Source organism: Tasmannia lanceolata, unplaced genomic scaffold (assembly GCF_043159265.1).
Source record: "Tasmannia lanceolata isolate RefF3 unplaced genomic scaffold, GAP_Taslan_0.1 ptg000048l, whole genome shotgun sequence".
Lineage (NCBI taxonomy): Eukaryota > Viridiplantae > Streptophyta > Magnoliopsida > Canellales > Winteraceae > Tasmannia > Tasmannia lanceolata.
The window spans coordinates 1,967,631-1,986,540 of record NW_027518725.1 but is presented as its reverse complement, the minus strand read 5'-3'; the positions used below and the strand labels follow the sequence as shown (position 1 = coordinate 1,986,540).

Here is an 18,910-nt window from a genome sequence, read left to right as displayed (position 1 = left end):
CCGTAGGTGCTAGTAAAAACACAAATGATTTAGAAAGGGAAAAATACACTTAGACCCATGTGGTTTCTGACGCAAAGTTTAAAAAGTTACAAGTAACCCCTGTGGTTTCAAAACTTGACAAGTACACCCCCTCCGTCAACTGTCCGTCAGTTTAACCTGACGGAAAGACTAAAACTAACCATGGTTAATATTTTGAGGACAAAAATACCCTCATTTTCAGAGGGATTAGGGTTACGACATTTCTCACCGCCGCCGTCGCAATCTCCGGCAACCGCCGTCACCTCCACTACAGACAATCGAACTCCACCCCATAACCCACATTTCAAGAAAAAAAACTTTGGTAAAAGCAAAAAAAATAAAGCCCTAAAACATTAGAGTTTTTGTGCAAATCATTATAATGATGTGAATGAAGAAAAATAAAACTCCTAAATGGAGGGTTTATGTTGATAAATCAACAAGGGTTTGAATCAAACCCCAATTTTTAGTTTTCAAGTATGAAAAACCTTATTTTCAATTGGGGAAGATGAGGGCATTTTGGTATTTTCCTCACGTCGTCAGCTCCGTCCAGTTAAAAAAAACCCAATGAAACTACAGGGGGTCTACTTGTAACTTTTTAAACTTTTGGGGTTAAGTTGAATGTGTCAGAAACAACAGGGGTCTAAGTTTATTTTTCCCTAAATTTTAAATGGTGTAAGATCTTATAGTCCCATTTTTTCACAAAGTACAGTACAGACCACATCATAGGATGATCTAAACCGTCCATGTGATGGAACACATCGTAAATTGGTTGTGCCCAAAAATCATTTCCATAGGATGATCCTAGCCCTTCAATGTATAGAGATTTTCATAAATAATAATATGCAATTCCTCCATAGATCAGAGGGCTAGGATCATCCTATTGAAATGACTTTTTGGGCACAATATATTTATGTTATGGCCCATCACATGGACGGTTTGGATCATCCTGTTATAGTGTGGGAATAAAAACAAAAAACAAAAAAAGAAAAAGAAGAAAAAAAAGGGGTGATCGGCAGGTCCACCGGCCCATACGGGTGGGGTCTAGGGTCACCAAATTGTGACCCGTAAAATACCCGGACCCGTACAGGTTGGGTGAAACCCGGCCCGGCCACCCGTTTGCCAGGTCTAATCTGACTAGGTGCGGCCCACATGTACATGGGTTGCCTGGTATGGTCCAGTAGATGAGCGATTCGGATCATCCAAATAGGTGGGGCCCACATGTATGTGCACATACCACTATAAAAGCTCACGCAGGACTGCAGTAGTACCAAAATAGTTGCTCTACAAGCAAAGGGGGTAAGGAAAACTGAGAAGAAGAAAAACCCAGAGAAGGCAAAGGAGAATCTCTTCTTTTTCTTCACCTCTTCTGTAGTCTACAGAGAGATGTCTGTAGAAACCTTACCTCCTCTAATTTCAGCTCAGCTCAATTATCTCATTACTCATTCCCCTCTCTCCATCAAGGTACGCCTCACTTTCCCTCACCCCTTTTCACTTATTTTATTTTTAGACCCATAGATCTTTACCCCCTTATTTTAAAAGCAGTACAACGAGAGTTTCAACAAGGTATTATTTTTTTGTTTCCTCTCTTTGCTTGATCTTTGTTATTGTACTTTGATAATCAATGACTTGTTTGATGGGTATCACAAATCAGTCATTTAGTTTAACATCTGATAATCAAGGGGTGTATATCCAAATTGGGTGTATATTCAATTTGGGTGTCCTATATTGAGTGTTTATCCAATTTTAGAGCCCTATCGCCCAAATTGAAATCTGGGTGTGTATCCAAATTGGGTGTATATCCAATTTGGGAGTCATATATTGATAATTTTTCACATATGAGAACACATAGCTATCTACCAACATGTTGTTTGCGTTATGATCTTGTAGTTGATTTGTGTCATAGTGGGGTACTGTATGATGTCTGCAGTGGGTGTATGGCACATTGTCGATAAAATGCATGTGAAGTGTAGGGTTTGATTGGGTGTTGAATCTAATTGAACTGTGGGTGCAATATGTGTGTGGACTTGCAATCTGAAAAAAAAATGGACTGCAAGTTTTCACTCAAATCGCACCCAAAATCTAATTAGATTGTGCACCCAAAGTAGCAAATATGATTGTTTGTTGCAGTTGACATGCATATGACTATGGGTATGTTAAGGGTAAAAAAAAACTTGGTGTTCAATGTGTGTATTTATGATACTGATTTTTTTGTTGGATGATGCAGTTTTTTCATATTGAGTAATTTTCTGTGCATTTAAAAGGGTGTAAATTGTGCCCGGGTAGCTGTTGGAAGGTTTTTTTTTTGTTTGTTTGCTTATTTCTCAAGAATCCATGAAATTAGTAGGGTTGCTCTCATGAATTAAATATCAGTGTGGTTTTATGTAAAAGTTTGATATTTGCTTTGTGACTAAGGGTACAATACACATTTTCTTAATTATTTTTTCCATGGTAATTTAGGTATGTAGAGTGTTGGGATAAGGGTTAGTTTCATAATCATTTTTTTTTATTGATAAAATTTTATTAAAGGACACCGAAGAATATGGTCACGAAGGCAAGCAATCAAAGAGAAAAAGAAAAAAAAGTTAGAAGACATGCACATCAAGAGAGAAGAAATCACAAACAACCACCCCCTCCCTAATCACCCCTTCACGCGCTAAAGCATTTGCCTCATTAGTACATCTACAAACGTCAGTTCAGATCAAGAGTTTCCTCCATAGGATCAGCCATCCTCCATGGATAATCCACCTTAGACCTTATCCACTTAATGGCATTGGGAGAGCCCCCGTCAATGATCAAAGGGCCCTTCAAAGCTAAAGCAAATAAGCTTGATACGAAAATTAAGTGCCAAAATTTTGGCTTCATTTGAATCTTTGAAGCCCATCAATTGGCAGCTTGATACAAAAACTAAGTGCCAAAACTTTGGCTTCATTTGAATATTTGAAGCCCATCAATTGACAGCTTGATACCAAAACGAAGTGCCAAAACTTTGTCTTCATTTGAATCTTTGAAGCCCACCAATTGACTTAATAATGTCTTTGACGTGATCTCTAGTTATGTTAGTATAATAATCTTGAATATCATATCGAACCAATCTGTTCGTAAGTATGACGGTTGTATGGAGTTAATCTCAGCTGTCATATCTAGTGTTTGATTTGATATCAAGATCCAACAATTTGATTTGGGTAATTTTACTCTGGATCATTGTGATTTTACCGTAGATCATTGTGGTTAACGTAGATCTGATATTTAAGGGCTAGATCTTGTTCTATTTTTGGAAAGCTTGTTGAAACCCTAGATCGGCTAGATTAGGGTGAGTTTTACATAGCCAAAAGTTAGAAGAAATCTCTCTCTTTGTTCTGCATCAGTCCAGATGGTGTCTTCTTAGTTTGGTCTTTCTATAGGGTTTTAGAGGTGGGAGTGTGTCAGTTGCTCCCACGTTTATGTTGTGGTCTTTCTTGTGTCCTTTGAGGGTCGTTGCTTTTTGTTGGGTTGCATGTTTAGTTAAGATACTGATGGTGGACTACCTCCCGGGGGGGGGGGGGGGGGGTTGGCATTCCTATCATGAGCAACATGGAGAAGACAATTACCCACCTTTTGTGGTCTAGCTATGGGAGCAGATCTTCTCCTTATCTGATGTGCGTTGGGTGCCTATCCCTGGTTCTTTTGAAGCATTAATTGAGAATTGGTCAGCAGACCTCCTCTCTCTTAGATGGAGAATCTTGTGAAAATTGATCTTGGTGTTCGGTGCTTTGGAAAGGACAAAATTATAGTGTTTCTCAATAAAAGGCAACATCTGACAGAAACAAAGGAGATCATTAGATACATTATTTCTTGAGCTAAAGTGATGAAGGAATTCAAGGACTTTAATTGTGAGGACTGTAGAAGGTGTTGGACCAAGATATGACAACCGCTACACCCCTCAAGAAAAGATTGGGATAGTGTCACCATCCTCCAGGGAATCACCTAAAGCTTAATTTTGTTGGCTGCACTTTTGGCTATCCTGGACCAGCTAGCATTGGTTTATTCGGAGATCATGCAGGGATGGTCATATTGTCTTTCTCTGGTTATTTAGGGGCAAGAGACTCGATTGAGGCAAGGTTTTAGCCTTCGTCAAGGTTTGAAGTCTGTTGTTTCTTTGAGTAGCAGCCCTTTGCCTGTGGAAGGTGACTCGAGGAGCATTATTAGATGGATATCCCAGGGCATCCATGTATCCTTGTAGACTTGCTGACCCATAAAGGAGTTTTTTTTAGATCATAATGCGCCAGTGGAGATTAGATTTTAGCAGTTCATGAGGGAGGTTAGTGATGTGTTGGATTCTTTGGTAAAGGAGGGGCATTGTGTGATTTATTAGTTGTGGCCTTGTGGGAGATCACTTTACTCCTTTGTTGTTTCAGATGTAGAGATGCCTTAATATGGTGTCTTTATGTCTTGTATGTATAACCACGGTTTTAAATTTCGGTTTCGGTTCCGGATGCAGCTGAAACCAAAATTTCGGCTGAAATACCGAAATTTCAGCTGAAATTCGGTAAAAAAAAAGAAGCAAATTTCATTATTGTAAAAAATTATTAAAGAAATTTCGGCCGAAATCTTGTAAAAAAAATTAAAAATTGCATTTTCCCGAAATTTCGAAATTTCAGCTGAAATTCTGTAAAAAAAAAGAAGCAGCAAATTTCATTATTGTAATGAAATTTCGGCCGAAATCTTGTAAAAATTTTAAAAATTGCATTTCCTGAAATTTCGAAAATTGGGAAATTTCCAAAATTTCGGTTTTGGTTGATTTCGGTTTTTGGTTCCGAAATCCCAAATTTCGGATTTCGGTCGAAATTTAAAACCTTGTGTATAACTTGTGTCCTGCATGACCATCTCGAGCTGTATTCCTTGCTCGATAAAATTTCTTTGCTATTGTTCAAAAAAATATAAAATAAAATGCTGGTAAAAAACCCACTTCTGTCAGGCCATATATTAAGTTGGATGATGCTTTAATCCATGTTTTAACTTGGTATGTCTGTGATATCTTTTATGAACTTGTTGATGTTAGATGGTACCTTATTGTATTGGAGTACTGTTCTATTTAACATTTGTGTTTTGCTATTTATTTATTGTACCGTAAGAACCACATTGTGTACCTTTTGTTATGGAAGTTTTTAAAAAGTTTTGCACTTATATTTTCAGAATAGAAGAAATTTTCTTGATGTGAAATTTTGTCTCTGACTTATTTCCAATCTGTATCTTATACTAATTTTGTTGTAATTGCGTGTTATGCACATGCTGTGTATGTGGCCATGCAGGTTGATCAGATATGGTCTGGTTGCAAGAATTCTTCTTATTCTGACCGGTTCTGTTTGCTGATCCCATTCTGCCTAGATTATATAAAATGTTAGTAAGAACATTCTTTTAATATTTTACCATTCAAAAAAATATATTTCTACTATTAAAAAAAATTGTTTGGTTTTCCGAGCTAGTACTTTTTCTGGTCAAACTGTTTATCTCTCGTTTTTTTTTTCAATGGTGAAGAATTTCATTAAAAAGACCAAGGAGGTCAAAAAATACAGTGAAGATGAGCAAGAATATACAAGCTATATACAAAAGAAAAGAAAAAACAAAAACAATGCGTCAGGGAGGGAGAAAATCATATTGCTCTCCAAATGCACTCCGCTTTTAGCCAAACTATCCGCTACTCCATTGGCCAATCTCCTAATGTGGCGGAAGGAGATGCCAGAAGAGCGCACAATGTCTGATATATCATTGAAAAAATCTGCAAACCGCCAAGGAAAAGGGTGAGAACCGGATAACAAACAAATGACATTAAGGGAGTCACGTTCCACCACAACTTGGTTAAGGTCTATCTTCCCCAATAATTTTACCCCTTGATGAGCAGCCCGTACTTCCACCTCATTCGAATCAGCAACTCCAATGGGCCCTGGGAAAGCCCACAAGACCACTCCCTTCTCATCCCTTAGAACTCCGCCAATATCGGCCGGCCCGGGCTACCAAGACTAGAACCATCGAAATTTAACTTGATAAAACCTGCCTCCGGAGGCTCCCAATCCTGAATGACATGGACAGCATTCTCGGCACTCGAACAAACCGATCTCCAACCGTGCCATAAAACAAAAGGGGAGACAAAAGAAAAACTAGGAAGTTTTTTTTTGAAAGTCAAAAGAAAAAACTAGGAAGTTATCTCTTGATTTTATTGTTGCCAATTGGTATTTTTGAAAGGTGTTGTTTACCATAGTTTGTTTTTTCAGGGGATATAATATACAATGCACAGTACCCTTTGGCTGCTCCAGATATCATATTTGCACCGGAAGATGATAGCTTTCATCCCCTTCCTATGTCTGGTGAGGGGGAAGGCGGAATTCAGACAATCAAGAGCAGTTTGTGTGATTGGAATAACAAAGACCCCACAAGGCTATTATCACTCATTCATGAACTAAGGTTAGACTTGGGAACCTATAGTCAGTATTTTCTTAAGAGTAAGACCATGATTACCAAGTTACTCTATATTAATTTTGATGTCGGCTTTTCTAAATTCGTTGTTTAGCACAAAGTTGCACAAAGTTTGTATTTATTTCCTGGTTGTACCTTTATTTTGATGTTATGTCTTGTAGATACTGATTGCTGCCTCGTTTTTAGGGATCTTTACATGGCTTACCAGAGGAAGCGTGTTGTGGAACTTGATGATGAGAGATTGAAGTTTGAAATTAGTACCATTCTCTCTAGGGAGGTATGATATTGTGCTTTATAGCAAATGATCTATGTATGCAATTAGTAGGTAGATCAAATTAGGAGTATAATTAAACTCCTAATTAGTCATTTTTGGAGGATAATTTAGTCATTTTTGGAAAACAGTTTAAATCACACAAATAATAAATGAGGGGGTGGAAATGCTGGAAAGGGTCTAGAAATATCAATCCCCAAATACTTTATTATCAGATTATCGTACTTTCTTACTTTTTCTTAAACATTTTTCTTATGTGATTACTTGTTCAACTGTGTTGCGTTGACTTGTCCAAACAGTTGGGTGGATTCCATGTTGAGTCCAAATATTCAGACGTTTCCTACCGCAATTATGTGTTCTCCATTTAGCTTTAGTTAATGATATTAGCGCCCCCCTGTTTTAATAACGGTGTTCAATTCTTAGTTTCATACCTTCCTTAATCATATGTTTGAGGCCGTTACAATTCGCAAAAATCTATCAACCACTGCCAATGAGACAAGTGCATAAAAAAGAGGAGAGCCATTATCAAGACAAGTGTATAATTCCCTTATATATATAATCCTATTTTCACCGCTGAAGTTTCTCTGTTTTTAAATATGATATCTTAACTATTTAAAAAAAATCCATTTTAAAAAAATTCCAAAAGAATTGGTGGACTCAGTCAGTTGCTTGGTCGATTTTTTATTCAACCTGGGATGGGCTTTACATCGTTTTTGAATCTAATGTGCATTTTCTAAACCTCTGTCCTTGCATGCACTTCTATCGGTTTGGCTGGTGAAATTTGATTTTTTGTATTAACTTCCATGATCATGGTGCAGGGAATTGAATTGTCTATGGTTTCGGGTTCTGAAAAGGTAAGTGATATTCATAGTTTCATGGCTTTTTTTATTGGTTCTACCAACTACTTTTGTAAGTGGTGATTATTTTGATTGTGAACTGGAATAAGCTTTTGGTTTTCTTGGCCTGTTTTCTTTGAGAGTATAATATGTATTTTTTAATTTTAGTGTAGCTAGAGGAAGTGAGATTCGCTGTCCCTTTACTGGACATGGACTTAAACAAACTGGTACACGGGTGCCCCTGGAGACATCAGCAAAAGATCTACTTACAGGTTTTTCTTTGGTTTCTTTGTGCTAGTGGCTTATCATATCAGTAAGATGATTCAGAACTCTTCTTTTGTACGGTTATTTGATGTAATATGTCACATATTATCAATAAATATTAGTTTAGTATGACCCAGTTTGGCACACTTATGTGTAAAATTTGAAGAAAAAAAAAAGTGATGTTATGAAGCGATATTGCATGTCTCGGTTATGAAATCCTCTTAATTCTTCTTGTGAATGCTTCCAACAACTGATCTTTTCTGGTACATTTTATTCAACTGAGTGGTTGCCATGAAAACCTCCAAACCACAAATATGGTTTTCTATTCCTGTTCTGATTAGACCTCGTATAACATTTATTTGAGAAATTAACTCAATTTGTTATTTTCCACGACATTTCCAATTCTTAAAAATTTCGTGACTTGTAACTAAAAAATCATGACCTTATCAATGATTTACAAATTTGTCAAATATATTGCAAATTTATTGAACACTGCAGACAAAAAGGAACATGGGGCCATGGGGGAACTAAACACATGACCTTTACAATCTAAGTGAATTATTAACCAACATACCAGTAAATTCACTTGTCTTACAAACTTACAAATTTTACTATATATAATTATATATAGTCAATATAACATGTATCTATTTTAAATAGAAACACAAATTATTTTTGAAAATTTCCCGATCTTTTCTTGAAACTTTACGGATTTTTTTCGAACATTTGCCTCCCTGAATTATCCCCAAGTCCGAACTTGGCCACTATGGCTCACTTGTTTCTTCTCAGTTGGGAGGTTAATTGTGCCTCCTGCATTCATAGGGAAGGCAACTCTACGCCTTCTCCTGCAAAGTATATTTGAAATGACATTTTCTAAAATCAAAGGACAGAAAATTGGAGACATTCAGATTTTTCTATTTAACTCCAGGAAGCATTTATTGAAGTAGCAGCTGATGCTTTCAGATTAGTGGTTACTGGTCTTTGTTTATTGTTTCTATGAATTCCTAATTCTTCTTTTTTTCTTGAATATTTCCTCTTTTTAAACCTGATACTTCTTTATTTAGAACTTGCATCAATGATATCTGCTATATAGGTTTGGGGCCTTAATGGGACTTATCTCATTTCTTCTTTTCATCGATCCATTTAAGTGGCTGCTTGTTCTATCATATGTAAATAACTGGGAAATAAGTTGCTTGAGGTTCTTTATTATGTTCTAAATTTTCAAAGGTTGCAGGTCGTATTTCCAGTCATCAGAAAATATTCTTCAGCTCCTTGTGCCCCACGTATAAAATTAGTCTCTTCATCAGAACTTAAGATGTTATTTTCTGTTGATGATATCAAGCTTCCTCCTTGGTTAGATGGAATGTAAGTTTTTTTTTTTTCTACAGCCACCATAGTCATCAGTCTACTAATTATTCATATATTTTGTTTGTGTTTTCTTCTCTTTCAAAGGTGCATGGCTGAATATCTTCCTACTTTTGAAGAAAATCTGAGAGTGCAGGTCAGTTACATTTTTTTTATTAAAAATGACTTCCTTTATCTCATTCTTTCAAAGGACTCTTGCTTCATAAAAGCAATTTGGTCCCTTTTAGAGAATATTTGGTTCACTAGTATCAAACAACAACCACAGGGTTGTTCTCCTATAAATAACGGGTGTTCTTATCATCTCCCAGTGCATTTTTGTGATTGTATGCGTGTTCAGCATGCGCATTACGTGTCTCTTTATTTTAAACTTCTCTCATTGGCTCTGCGTGTGAATGTCATAGTCTGAATTACATGTGTCTCTGAAAATCCGATATAGGGGGTCCCAAGTTGAATTAGAAATGGCAACTATGAGGAGGGAGAACACGGTTGTTTAAGAAAACTAGAATTTACCAATTTGAAAACCTTAAACCGATTAAGAGATCAAAAACAATATTTTAAGCATACAAGTTAAATCTAATGGTGCAATGCAAATGAAAGAGCAAAGAGATAGAAAGAGTGCACCCGAGATTTAAAGTGGTTCGGTCCTCAAACTCGAGGCCTACTCCACTCCACCAACCAAACCCGTTGATGGCTTCACTATTTGATCTTCTTAACCTTGGCGAAGATCGGTGCCAATTACAATTGCTTTAACCTTGGTGGCAATCCTCACCACGGAGAAAAAGGGCTCCGCTTCTCCGAATACTCGCCCGAATACAAATCTTGAAAGATGAAAGAAAGAACTAAAAGATCCCTTCACAAGGGTTACAAAAGATGTACAATTGAGAGCCTATGATCCAAATCCTAGAGTTGGTGATGAGAGGCACAATTGAAGCTTGATTCACTCTTGGGTATTCAAATGAAGTTTAAGAGTGTTAGGATTGATAGTTTGTATGTTTAGAACACCCATATTTATAGGAAAAACAAAATATGACCGTTCAGTGGCATTACGGTAATTCCAGCAAAATTCCAAACGGCTCTTTTTCAGACCGTTGGAGTGTTCTCGGAGTTCCGAGAAAAAATCTCGGAGTTCCGAGAAGCCTCACAGAAATTGGAAAAAGTCTACTGGACCATTTCTCGGAGTTCCGAGAATAATTCTCGGAGTTCCGAGAAAACCTCTCGGAGTTCCGAGAAGCCTATGCAGAGCAGATTTTCAATTCTGTTTTTTTGGGCTTCCAGTTCTCAATCAAGATGGGATTGCTATAAGGGTTCCAAGGTGTTGGAACTCCACAAGTACAATCACTTGTTTATTTAGGGTGTGTGAGATTACTTTAATCATGCCTCTAAAAACCTAATCTAGGTTTGGATCAATTACATTTAAGAAATGGTCTTCAATATTAATTTCTTCATGTCTTCAAATCTTCATGACTTCTTGCTTGATGACTTTGGCCTTCCAATTAGTGGTCCAATGTGGGCTTCTTGGCCTTCAATCCAAGCATCCTTGATCTTACTTTATCAAGATCTACAACTTAGACAAACAAACACATTAGTGATAAATGATCACTTGTGTATTGGAATCATCAAAACAAGATGGGAATGCCAAGGTAAAAACCATTGGGCTTACAATCTCCCCCTTTTTGATGATGACAAGCACAAGAGATTTACAAATCAAAGCATATACTCTTTTCACATTTTTCTTACACTAGAGACTTTACTCTAGATTCTTCTCCCCCTTTGTCATCAACAAAAAGAAGGGGTAAGAAAAACAAGGGTTTAAAATTTACAATTTTAAAGCTCCCCCTTTTTCAAAGAAAAATTCAATTTTAACTCCCCCTAGTTGAAATAATTTTACAATACAAGAGGGGTTATCAAACAAAACATACAAATGAAATATATTCAATTTTAAGTTAAAAAAAAACCCCTAATCTACACAATATGAATATCATCATATGGGGGTTTTGGGAACCCAAGATTTCTTGGTCCCACATCTAGCCCTACTCTTGGATGCACATTGGAATTGGTAATGACCATTCATTCCACAAAAATGGCATCTAACAAGAGGGTTAGATACACTAGTCCTATCATGATAAGCATGTTGAGGTCTAAGACTAGTTTTACTTAGGATTATGTCAATAATTTTATTTCCATTTAGAAATCCATGTAAACATAATCTAAGTCTTTCATTTTCATTATGAAGATGGGATGTTTGAACTAAAAGCTCATTTCTTTCATCTTCATAAGAATTGGAGGAGCTTGCCATATTTTGAAATTTTAAAAGTTGGCAAGTTTTCTCATCCAAGCTACCCTTAAGGGTATTAATCTCAAGTTTATGATTTTCAAGTGTAACTTGTTCTTGAGATATGGAAGAAGATAAATCACTTTTCAAAAATTCAAGTTCTTTTTCTAACTTTAAAATGGATTTTTTAAGAACTTTGTTTTTGGAAATTTGGGTATGTAAGGTTTCACATAATTCATCATAAGGTATGCTATCACTTTTACTACTAGATGAAGAATATGAGGGGTTAGAGTTTACCTCAACTTCATGGGCGAATGTCATGAAGCAAAGATCATCTTTTTTATTTTCTTCCCCTTCACTTGAGCTTTTGCCCGATGTGCTTAACGCATCCCAACCGGCGGCAAGAGCCTTATGCTTCTTCAAATCCTTCTTACCCTTGTACTTAGAGGAAGTTGATTTTAGAAGTGGACAATCCGGTCTTTTGTGTCCAATCTTCTTGCAATTGAAGCATCTTAAGGCTCTTTCAACATCACTTTCCTCTTTCTTCTTCTTATCTTTCTTATGCTTCTTTCTCCACAAGCTCTTGAATCTTCGTAAAGCTTCTTCTTCGTCACTATCCGCTTCACTTGATGAGTCTTCCTTGGAAGCCTTGAGTGCTAGGGATCTAAATTCCCTCTCCTTCTCCTTTGGCTTCTTTTCCTCTTGTCGGCTAGTAAGGAGCATCTCATGGGTGATGAGAGATCCTACAAGCTCCTCTATGGTTAGAGTCTTGAGATTTTTTGACTCTTGAATCGCGGTTACCTTTGGATCCCAATGGGGAGGAAGAGACCTAAGTAACTTACTCACAAGCTCATCGTTAGGATAAGATTTACCAAGATTAGCTAGTTCGTTAGAAATAATAGAAAAACGAGTATACATTTCCGAAATACTCTCGTTTGGACTCATTCTAAACATTTCATACTTGCTCTTTAACAAGTTTATTTTGGAATCCTTGACTTGTGATGTTCCCTCATGGGTAGTTGCAAGGGTATCCCAAATAGTCTTGGCGGAATCAAAAAGAGCAACTCTATTAAACTCCTCGGTAGCTAAGGCACAAAACAAGGAATTTATTGCTTTGTAGTTCAAATTAGCTTGCCTTTTCTCTACCACATTCCATTCTTCAAAAGGATTGGAAGGTACATTGTATCCATTTTCAACAATGTACCAAAGTTCCACATCTATCGAAAGAAGATAGATGCGCATCCTTGTTTTCCAATGTCCATAGTTTGACCCATTGAAGAAAGGAGGTCTAGTTGTGGAATGGCCTTCCGGAAGTCCGGTTCCAATTTGGTGTGCCATTTCACAATTAGAAGTTGCCAAATAAAATCTTTCCCTAGTTAGATTTTGAAATAACTTTTTCAAAAATTTTAAAATCTTTTAAGAGCCAAGGCTCTGATACCAAGTGAAAATCCGATATAGGGGGTCCCAAGTTGAATTAGAAATGGCAACTATGAGGAGGGAGAACACGGTTGTTTAAGAAAACTAGAATTTACCAATTTGAAAACCTTAAACCGATTAAGAGATCAAAAACAATATTTTAAGCATACAAGTTAAATCTAATGGTGCAATGCAAATGAAAGAGCAAAGAGATAGAAAGAGTGCACCCGAGATTTAAAGTGGTTCGGTCCTCAAACTCGAGGCCTACTCCACTCCACCAACCAAACCCGTTGATGGCTTCACTATTTGATCTTCTTAACCTTGGCGAAGATCGGTGCCAATTACAATTGCTTTAACCTTGGTGGCAATCCTCACCACGGAGAAAAAGGGCTCCGCTTCTCCGAATACTCGCCCGAATACAAATCTTGAAAGATGAAAGAAAGAACTAAAAGATCCCTTCACAAGGGTTACAAAAGATGTACAATTGAGAGCCTATGATCCAAATCCTAGAGTTGGTGATGAGAGGCACAATTGAAGCTTGATTCACTCTTGGGTATTCAAATGAAGTTTAAGAGTGTTAGGATTGATAGTTTGTATGTTTAGAACACCCATATTTATAGGAAAAACAAAATATGACCGTTCAGTGGCATTACGGTAATTCCAGCAAAATTCCAAACGGCTCTTTTTCAGACCGTTGGAGTGTTCTCGGAGTTCCGAGAATAATTCTCGGAGTTCCGAGAATTCTCGGAGTTCCGAGAAAAAATCTCGGAGTTCCGAGAACCTCACAGAAATTGGAAAAAGTCTACTGGACCATTTCTCGGAGTTCCGAGAATTCTCGGAGTTCCGAGAAAACCTCTCGGAGTTCCGAGAAGCCTATGCAGAGCAGATTTTCAATTCTGTTTTTTTGGGCTTCCAGTTCTCAATCAAGATGGGATTGCTATGAGGGTTCCAAGGTGTTGGAACTCCACAAGTACAATCACTTGTTTATTTAGGGTGTGTGAGATTACTTTAATCATGCCTCTAAAAACCTAATCTAGGTTTGGATCAATTACATTTAAGAAATGGTCTTCAATATTAATTTCTTCATGTCTTCAAATCTTCATGACTTCTTGCTTGATGACTTTGGCCTTCCAATTAGTGGTCCAATGTGGGCTTCTTGGCCTTCAATCCAAGCATCCTTGATCTTACTTTATCAAGATCTACAACTTAGACAAACAAACACATTAGTGATAAATGATCACTTGTGTATTGGAATCATCAAAACAAGATGGGAATGCCAAGGTAAAAACCATTGGGCTTACAGTCTCTTTATTTTAAACTTTCTCATTGGCTGTAACAATTCCAAGAAGCTATTATCTTCACCCCTCTCATTTTGGTATCAGCGACTGCCTCTTTATTTGAAACTTCTCTCATTGGCTTTAACAATTCCATCGAGCTAATATCTTCACTCTCTTGTTTTGATATCAGAAACTCTCTTTATTTGAAAATTCTCTCATTGGCTGTAACAATTCTAACAAGCTGACATCATCACGTCTGTATGCGTGTTCATCATGCACATTACGTGTCTCTTTATTTTAAACTTCTCTCATTGGCTGTAACAATTCCAAGAAGCTATTATCTTCACCCTTCTCATTTTGGTATCAGCGACTGCCTCTTTATTTGAAATTTCTCTCATTGGCTTTAACAATTCCATCGAGCTAATATCTTCACTCTCTTGTTTTGATAACAGAAACTGTCTCTTTATTTGAAAATTCTCTCATTGGCTGTAACAATTCTAACAAGCTGACATCATCACGTCTGTTTTAACCTCCACAAATCGAAGGGTTAGGATGATCCTATGGAGATGATTTTTTGGGCACACCCTATCTATGTCAGGCCCATCAAATGAATGGTTTGCATCACCCAAACAATGCGGGCCCCACTCTGTTTCTGGTCGAAGGACCAGATAAGTTATCTGATCCATCGACCAGACACCCTTTTCCCATATATGTGTCTGCATATGTGCTTTGTATCTCGTGTGTGCGCATCTCAATGATTGAGGATTTGTATCTCAATCTTGAGGTCGCAGGTTCGATCTCAGCTTGCCTACCAAAAAAATTTGTTTCTGCTATGCTGCAACTCTTCTGCAATTTAATGTGATTCCTTCCTTGCTAGGTCTTGGAAGCCGTTGAATCAGTTGGTGATAGAAGATGTTTTATTGAGGCTTTAGCCGTTTTCTTTGGAAGGCCAGTAGAAGCTGATCCAGTATGCATTTGGCAATTCTCCTTGTATTTGCTGATCATGTAAACCAAGAAATGATTTTTTTCTGATTGCTTCACTTGCCAGGTGTTTTGCAGGAGAGCCACAGTTCTAGCTGCCTCTGGAACTTTCACATTTCTGGTATGATAAAAATCTTGTTTATGGCCATTTATGTCATAAATGACCTTCATTTTCCAAATATTGTTGTGCTGAACATGCGTATGTAGCTTGCCATGGTTGTCTATGAGCTCTAATACACGAAGCACATGAGAAGCCTAACTGCACCCACTCACAAAACATTATCATGGTTCTAACCATTCTGCTTCTTCCCCCCAACCATGGGGGCCATGCAAGATCATGATGATTTTCATATCAATGTCTCTCTCTCTCTCTCTCTCTCTCTCTCTCTCTCTACTTTACCCCTTTCTCGCTTGTTTTGTCTCTAGTTGCTTGTTTTCTCTGGCTCGTGTGGGAATAAACAAAAAAGGGTATTTTTTTTTTGAAAAGGTAACAAAAAGGTATTATGGCACTTGGCAACAAAATTTCATGAACACAAAAGGGGTTGCAACAGCTAAGGAATAGAAATATCTCTCCACTCGCCCATCATATCTTTTCTTCTTCTTTAGTATTAGTAACTTTTTAGGGTGACGATATTTTCACCGCCCCTGCAGTACGCATTCGCCCCCCTTTTAACGTGATTTGACGTCAAAAAGCGTTAAAGTTGCCCACTATTCACATTATAAGGGGGGCGAATGCGTACTGCAGAGAGAGAGAGAGAGAGAGAGAGAGAGAGAGAGAGAGAGAGAGAGAGAGAGAGAGAGAGAGTATCATCGCCCACTTTTTATTGCCTATTATTTGCAGTTTAGTTAGTCTTAAATCTAGAAGAAGCATTTGATTGTTAAAAGATTGGCTATCCTCATTATTACATGTACCTATACCTATAGTTAGATTTGCTTTCACACACTTTCAGGGAGGTGCTTTTTTCATATCTTTTTTAAAAATCCTAAGTTTTAATCTGAATTTTTGTCTCTGTGCTGCTATTCACCTATTGCCACAATATTATTGCTCTTTTTTATTTCCGTGTCGGGAACTGAGCCAACTGTGATATTATTACTGTAGGTTCATTTTTCACTCCCAACTCGGTTCCCTAAGCAACAACCTGTTTTGACACTGCAAAGTTCACAGGTAGTGAAACATTTATTTATTGTACATACTAATTCATAGGTGTTTTCCAATTTAGAAAGAGTTATATACATATCTCTCCGTGCTTCTTTCTTCTTAAAATCTTGTCCATATTCTAACAAAAAGCTGGTCAGCTTTTGTCATTGTATTTCTTTCGAAGCCATTACTATTGTCCCTTAATTTATCAGCAAAAGATTTTGATTTTGTTGGCTGCAAGCATCATTTAATAATTCTCTTGTTCACATTCATATTTGAAGACGGACGATGATTTCATAGCTCTGAAGTATCATTTACTCACATAAAACTCAAGTGATTCTCAGTCATATACATTTTAATTAACTCGTAATGAGGAAGGATATATACACGCTTGCCTTTAAATGTTTTGTGACAACCTATGTTGCATGGATAGGGACACGGGTACTGAGTGTTGGATTCGGTTAACCTCCGAAAAAAGGATTCATGGATTCACCAATATATTAATTCTAATTTTAATTCTTTTACATTATAATAAGGTAATAACGTGTAACATATTAAGAATTTTTGTAAGTTATGTAAATATGATGTGTTATTTTCATATAAAAAACTTACTATTAGAATAGATAAAACTCAAAACATGTGATAATTTTAACTTGGGATTTGCTACGGTCCATCGCAAAAGGCATCTTGCAGCTGGTCTGTCGCATGTTAGACCAGCCACCTCATGAATGAAGACAACAGCTTTTGTCTTCATTCATGAGGTGGGTGGTCGCAACAGACCAGCCGCGAAATGCCTTTTGCGATGGACGCTAGCAATTCCCTTTTAACTTTGTTGTAGTAGTATTTAGAAAAAAAAAAATAGATAAAAGAGATCTGGAAGTTTCACAGTGAATCCTAAAGTAGTGGAATCCAACACATGTCCGATATGGATACGTTGCCCATTCAGAAGAATCCATGTAACATAGGTGACAACATATTCTTGTTACTGATTAAGCTGTTCCCTTGCATTTTTTTTAGCATTTCAATTCACAAGGTATACCAGTCATGTCTCCTCCTTTGACCGATTATCCGTGGAGCCCAAGATGGGAAGCATCACAAATGGCCGAGCGCATTTCGTAAGTTCCTACTGGATCTGTAATTTGAGATCATAGTTTGTCCAATATTTATTAGTTTGCCATCATAGTTTGTCTATAATTTATTTTATCTGCATGAATATATATATATTTTTTACAGTGAATTCATATCTGAGGAGTGTTTGAACTTTAAGAAGTACTGCAATGATACCCTACTTCAGCAACACTAGTATGGGGCCTTGAAGGTAATGTTTATCTCCCTTTACTAAACAGAATGACATTGTGCACTGTTTGTTCTTCTAATAAGTAATTTGACAAAGTAGTTTTATTGCATTTTAGTTCCTTTTATGTGGGTTTTGATCTAAATGAGCATTCATTTGTAAATGGACTTGGTTTCTAGCAGCTTAATCAATTTTCTTTCTCGATCTTCTTTGAGCATATAAATTAACTGAAAAAAGTCTAGGTAATACGTATAGTTTTATCAAGCGTCTTCATTTATATTCAACATGGTGCGCTTTCCATGTGTGCGCGAATGTTGTGAATGTTGATGGACAGGATTTGGGCACAACAGCTGGATCCAAACAGTGTCCGTTGGATCCATATCATAAGGTCAGAAAGTTTTTCGGATCGTGACCCGTAAATAGTGACAAAATCCAATGGAGGATTTTAGATCTGAATGGAGTGCCAATGTACGAAAATATCCTTCGTATTCTTGTTCATTTGTCTATTTGTGTAGGGTATTTTTGTCACATTAACCTCTCTCTCTCACCCTAAGCCCCGACTGTGTACAACTTGAGTAGGATCTACTGCATTAACCTCTCTCTCTCTCCTATTACTACTACTAATCCACCCTTGATAACCAAACATAGGTTCACCACTAATCTACGGGAGGACTACCACCCTATTACATTACCAGATGACTACTTACTATGCTAGGACTCAAAATTACATTTAATTTTGATGATAACCCCATTTCACATTGATTTGTCTAACTCCAATTATTTGACGGTATGCTTGACCCTAGATAATAGTCACATCATGAGTGCATTGGATCATGGTCATGTGTGCAATCAAGACCGTTGATCTTGTAGAACATCATGATGCAATTCACTTGGTCTTCGTCCCATGCCAAACTAACACCCAATCGTAGGATAAAAATGCTGCAAAAAATTAGCAGAAATCTCATATCTCCAGTCAAGGCTTAAAGATATCATTATCAACAACCAAACTATAATTAGGAAAGGGCAATGATAAATTCGCGCCCTTTTAAACATTAAAAAGTCTTATAGTCTGCCCCTGCCACATACCCACCTTTACAGTAGAGCGAATTATCCTACAGGGGGTGCGAATTTATCATTGCCCTTGGGAAATTTTCTGAAAAGGCCCATTCTGTCTATTGGATGTAACTCCATACACAATGATCCACAAGGGTGAATGATCTGATCCCTTTCTCCTTGTCTCAAGGATAATCCTTCACTCTCACCATAAATTCAGAAGACATTTAGGGCATGTCTGACAGCCAAGAAATTTTTTTTTTTTTCCATGATAA

The 18,910-nt window shown here is 37.1% G+C and overlaps 1 protein-coding gene across 2 annotated transcripts; it reads left to right on the top strand.

Moving 5' to 3' along the window:
* Positions 1–1,299: 1,299 nt before the first annotated feature.
* LOC143864271 (BRCA1-A complex subunit BRE-like protein) lies at positions 1,300–17,786 on the top strand. 2 transcript variants are annotated; one of them, XM_077375183.1, is made up of 13 exons: positions 1,300–1,479; positions 5,307–5,394; positions 6,267–6,456; positions 6,655–6,745; positions 7,558–7,593; positions 7,749–7,847; positions 9,074–9,192; positions 9,292–9,340; positions 15,047–15,136; positions 15,218–15,271; positions 16,250–16,315; positions 17,306–17,403; positions 17,522–17,786. In XM_077375183.1, exons 1-13 carry the CDS (start codon positions 1,402–1,404, stop codon positions 17,589–17,591), a joined length of 1,128 nt encoding a protein of 375 aa, XP_077231298.1. In that variant the 5' UTR covers positions 1,300–1,401; the 3' UTR covers positions 17,592–17,786. The 2 variants fall into 2 exon arrangements, with proteins under 2 accessions (XP_077231298.1, XP_077231297.1); XM_077375182.1 differs by having other exon boundaries at positions 9,074–9,204.
* Positions 17,787–18,910: the final 1,124 nt, after the last annotated feature.

What these genes read in the sequence shown, in the direction of transcription:
- LOC143864271 (XM_077375182.1), top strand. Translation starts at nt 1,402, where the DNA reads ATGTCTGTAGAAACCTTACCTCCTCTAATTTCAGCTCAGCTCAATTAT. An exon ending in ATTCCCCTCTCTCCATCAAG is followed by an intron (nt 1,480 to 5,306) that starts GTACGCCTCACT and finishes GTGGCCATGCAG; the next exon opens with GTTGATCAGATATGGTCTGG. An exon ending in TGGTTTCGGGTTCTGAAAAG is followed by an intron (nt 7,594 to 7,748) that starts GTAAGTGATATT and finishes ATTTTAGTGTAG; the next exon opens with CTAGAGGAAGTGAGATTCGC.